Source organism: Talpa europaea (genome assembly GCF_964194135.1).
Source record: "Talpa europaea genome assembly, chromosome: 12".
Taxonomy (NCBI): Eukaryota; Metazoa; Chordata; class Mammalia; order Eulipotyphla; family Talpidae; genus Talpa; species Talpa europaea.
In genome coordinates this window covers 39987834-39991839 of record NC_140079.1, presented here as the reverse complement: position 1 = coordinate 39991839, position 4006 = coordinate 39987834, and the positions used below count along the sequence as shown (strand labels likewise).

Genomic DNA, 4006 nt, shown 5'->3' with positions numbered 1-4006 from the left:
GAGGTGACACTGGAACGTGGATTCAGATGTTGTCAAATATCTCACAGGAACAATGCACGGTAGAGATGTAACACAGAGGCACAACTCAAGTCAGGCACAAGGCAAGGACACACAAATCCTCACATGCCCAGACTCATTTGAGAACGTGGGTGCACATTGCCACCCCACCACATAAGACTTGCAGACTCAGGGTTCACTTGAGCCCCAACACAGTCCTCTCCACACACAGCAGACTTGCTTGGCTACACACAGGAAACAGCTCAGACACACCCAGACATAGGCAAACCAACAAGTCTCTAGAGAACATTGACACACAAGATGTGTCTATCAGGGGCACACAGACACCACCCAAAGACAACATACACAGATAACGGGTGTCTGGTTCCCTAATCACAAACAAGCTCACGAGGGCAGGCACAGAGACCATGAGGGCCAGACTCCCACCCCAATCTCGTGTCTAAGGCTGGGGAACTCCAAGGCTCACATGACTTGGAGTGGAGTGGGGAGGACTTCTGGAACAGTCCCCGGAGAAACTGCATCATCCTCTCTAATGAACCATTTCCGCCCCAGGGAATAAAGGCTCCGTGACTGCCAGCTCTGCCCTGAAGTTTACCTGCCTCTCAAGAGTCCCTGACTGAAAGGCTTGTGCCTCCCCCAGGGTGAGTCCTGGGCCAGGGATGAGGGAGGGGGGATGATGGCCAGAGGCCATCCTTCTTGGCCCCTGACTGGACCCCACCCACCCACCCACTGACCCTCATAGCCAACTCTTGCCCTGGAGTCCTGGGAAGTAGCGTACGGAGGAGGTTCCAGCTGGCCAGTCCTGCAGGGAATTGTCTCCCCCTCAAACTGGGGAGAGCAGGGGTCTCAGGGCCTGCTGTCCATGCCTTGGTTGCTTGTCTCTTCCCTCCCAGATGGACAAATGGATAGTGCTGCTCCTTCTGCAAGTCTCACTGGTGCACCCCCTGGCTGACGGGGCAGACCCTGCCCTGCGCTTTGTGGCTGTGGGTGACTGGGGTGGAGTCCCCAATGCCCCATTCCACACAGCCCGGGAAATGGCCAATGCCAAGGAAATTGCCAGGACCGTGCAGATGAAGAGAACAGACTTCATCATGTCTTTAGGGGACAATTTCTACTTCAATGGAGTGCATGATGCCAATGACAAGAGGTTCCAGGTGTGTGCTACTGAGTGGGTGGTGGGGCAAGACAGTGGGAAGAGGCCATTTGATCTTTGACTCTAGGGGAGGCAGAGGGAAGCAGACCCCTATGACCCTAGAGCATTCAGCTGAGTGTCTGTCTCCCCTGTCCTTGACCCATTTGATGGGAGTGTCACGGTAGCTGCTTGACCCCAGAGTTGAGGGTATCTTTTCTGTCCCCGACAGGAGACCTTTGAGGACGTATTCTCTGACCCCTCCCTCCGTGATGTGCCCTGGTATGTGCTGGCTGGCAACCATGACCATCTGGGCAATGTTTCAGCACAGATTGCCTACTCTAAGATCTCCAAGCGCTGGTGAGCCTGCACATGCGCGCGCGCACACACACACACATACATATACACACACACCCCACCATTCCATTCCCCAAGCTTTACTTGGATTAAAAAAGAGGCCCACTGGCCAAGTTGGGCCCAGGACTTCTGGGTCCAGCACATGCATCTATTGCCCTTGTCCCCTCCACAGGCACTTCCCCAGCCTTTACTACCGCCTGCGTGCCAAAGTCCCACAGTCCAATGTTTCTGTGGTCATCTTCATGCTGGACACAGTGACATTGTGTGGCAATTCAGATGACTTCGTCAGCCAGCAGCCAGAGAAACCCCGCAACCTGGCGATGGCCCGTTCACAGATGTCCTGGTTCAAGAAGCAACTGGCAGAAGCCCAGGAGGACTATGTGCTGGTGGCCGGCCACTATCCTATCTGGTCCATCGCTGAGCACGGGCCTACCCACTGCCTGGTGAAGCAACTGTTCCCACTCCTGGCCAAGTACAAGGTCACCGCCTACCTGAGCGGCCATGACCACAACCTTCAGGTAAGGGGACTGGGAATGGGGTGGTGAGCCAGGTAAGTGGTCCCCACCCTGGCCAATACGCCACATGACACATTGGGGTCCCTCTGCTGTCTGGGGGAGTCTTCTCAAACTCCATGCTCTCCAACCAGGAAAACAGCTTAAATTTCCTTTAAATCCATAATACGTACCAGTTGCCATTGCTTGCTGTACTCTACCTGTAAATTAAGATTAATATACTTCTTCAGTGGGAAAACTGAGGCCAAAAGGGATTATCTTCTTTGTCCTAGGGACAGACCTAACCTTGGACTCAGGTAGGCACAAAGTCCATGGTCTACCTCATTGTGGGGTTGGGGGCTCCACTGACTCTTTGTCCTCTGTCCACAGTACCTTCAGGATGAGAATGGTGTGGGCTATGTGTTGAGCGGGGCTGGCAACTTCATGGATCCCTCAAAGAAGCACCACCGCAAGGTCCCCAATGGCTACCTGCGCTTCCATTATGGAGCTGAGAACTCGCTGGGTGGCTTCGCTTATGTGGAGATTGACTCCAAAGAGATGAGTGTGACTTACATCGAGGCCTCAGGCAAGTCCCTCTTCAAGACCAAGCTGCCAAGGAGGGCCAGGCCCTAAGCACCTGTGAGGGCTCCACTGTGGGGCCTGAGGCAAAGGCACCTCCCCATGGGTGGGTCCTGCTGCCCCCCGCCATGGGCCTGTGGTGCTATGGCAGAGAAAGGAGAGTCAAAGCCTAGAAATCTTTGTGAAGATGTTCATGTATGTGAAAGAAGCATGACATGGGAACCAGCCAGAATGCCCCACCCAGGGCTGGGCTCACCTAGCCTGTTTCAGCCAGTGGGGAGGGAGAGATGAGGGAGGGCTGAGAGAGAAAGCTTTCTTCTCAATCATGCGTTCTTCTGTCACTGCCAAACATTCAATAAAAGAATAGCTGCAAATGCTGAACGTGTCTTTCCTTACCTCAGTGGCATCACCTGGGTTTGAGTGTTGGGGCTTCTCCAATTTGCTTCTCTGTACTGCCATCCTTTAGCCCCATCCATTACCAACTGGTCTCATACATGGATGCAATTTTATGTAAAGACCAAATAGAACAAAGCACAATGCAAAGCCAGTCTCTTCCAGCCCACCTCTACAGTAAGCTGGTATCATTTTCTTTCCTTCTACAATCAATACTGCCATAATAAAAATATTCCCCCTTTTAAAAAAAATGTTTAAATTACCCCTTTTTATTCAAAGAACACAGTTCTGTGCATATTCCCTTTACATAACCACAACCCTTCTGCTGTTGTATCCAATATTCGTTTTTGTTAATTTCAATAAGGAATCAGTGATATACCCATATGGTTTGAAAATTCAAAGGTTATAGAAAAGTGAAATATCTCACGCCCCCCCTTATTTTTCCCTCCCTCTCTCCTAAAAGGACATAACTTTTTATAAATGCCTGAGGTTTCCTTCCAGTATTTACGTAAATGAAAGCAAAGGTGAAGTGTTTCTCCCCTTTCCCACTGATTTACAGCCTTTTTTTTTTTTTAAGATTTATTTATTTATGCTTACAAGAGCTGGGCACAGGCCAGAGGTGTGGGGGGTGAGAGGACTCACCAGAGACAGAGTGGGAAACAGAGCAGGCAGACCAAGTACATTGCTGAGGGGAGCAGTGGGTGAGTCAGGAGAGGTCTGCTGTGCCATGTGGATAGCTCCCTGGCTGGGGGATCGAACTTGTGCTGTAGAGGCTGCAGACAGCTTCATAGGTTGCATCTTAACCCCTTGCACCACCAGGGAGGCCCAGCTTGCTTTTTTTTCCCCTTCAAAAAAAAAGTATTTACACAGTTTAAGTTTCACAACCTTTGACAAATGCACAAATTAACCACAGTCAAGATATAAGCATTTCCAGTACCCCCAGAAATTTCCCTGAGCACTATGCTGTTTCTGCCAGTTATACCCAGAGATATGCCTATCTGCCCTCAGAGGAGCTTCTAGCTCTTTCTGTGGCTACAGA

General features: G+C 51.0%; 1 protein-coding gene across 1 annotated transcript; it reads left to right on the top strand.

Annotated features, from left to right (window-relative positions):
- Positions 1–911: 911 nt before the first annotated feature.
- Positions 912–2933, top strand: ACP5 (acid phosphatase 5, tartrate resistant; the record flags this gene model as incomplete). Its single annotated transcript, XM_084250581.1, has 4 exons — positions 912–1172; positions 1380–1507; positions 1677–2022; positions 2386–2933. The coding sequence occupies 4 exons, from the start codon at positions 912–914 to the stop codon at positions 2626–2628; spliced, it is 978 nt and encodes a 325-aa protein (XP_084106707.1). The 3' UTR covers positions 2629–2933.
- Positions 2934–4006: the final 1073 nt, after the last annotated feature.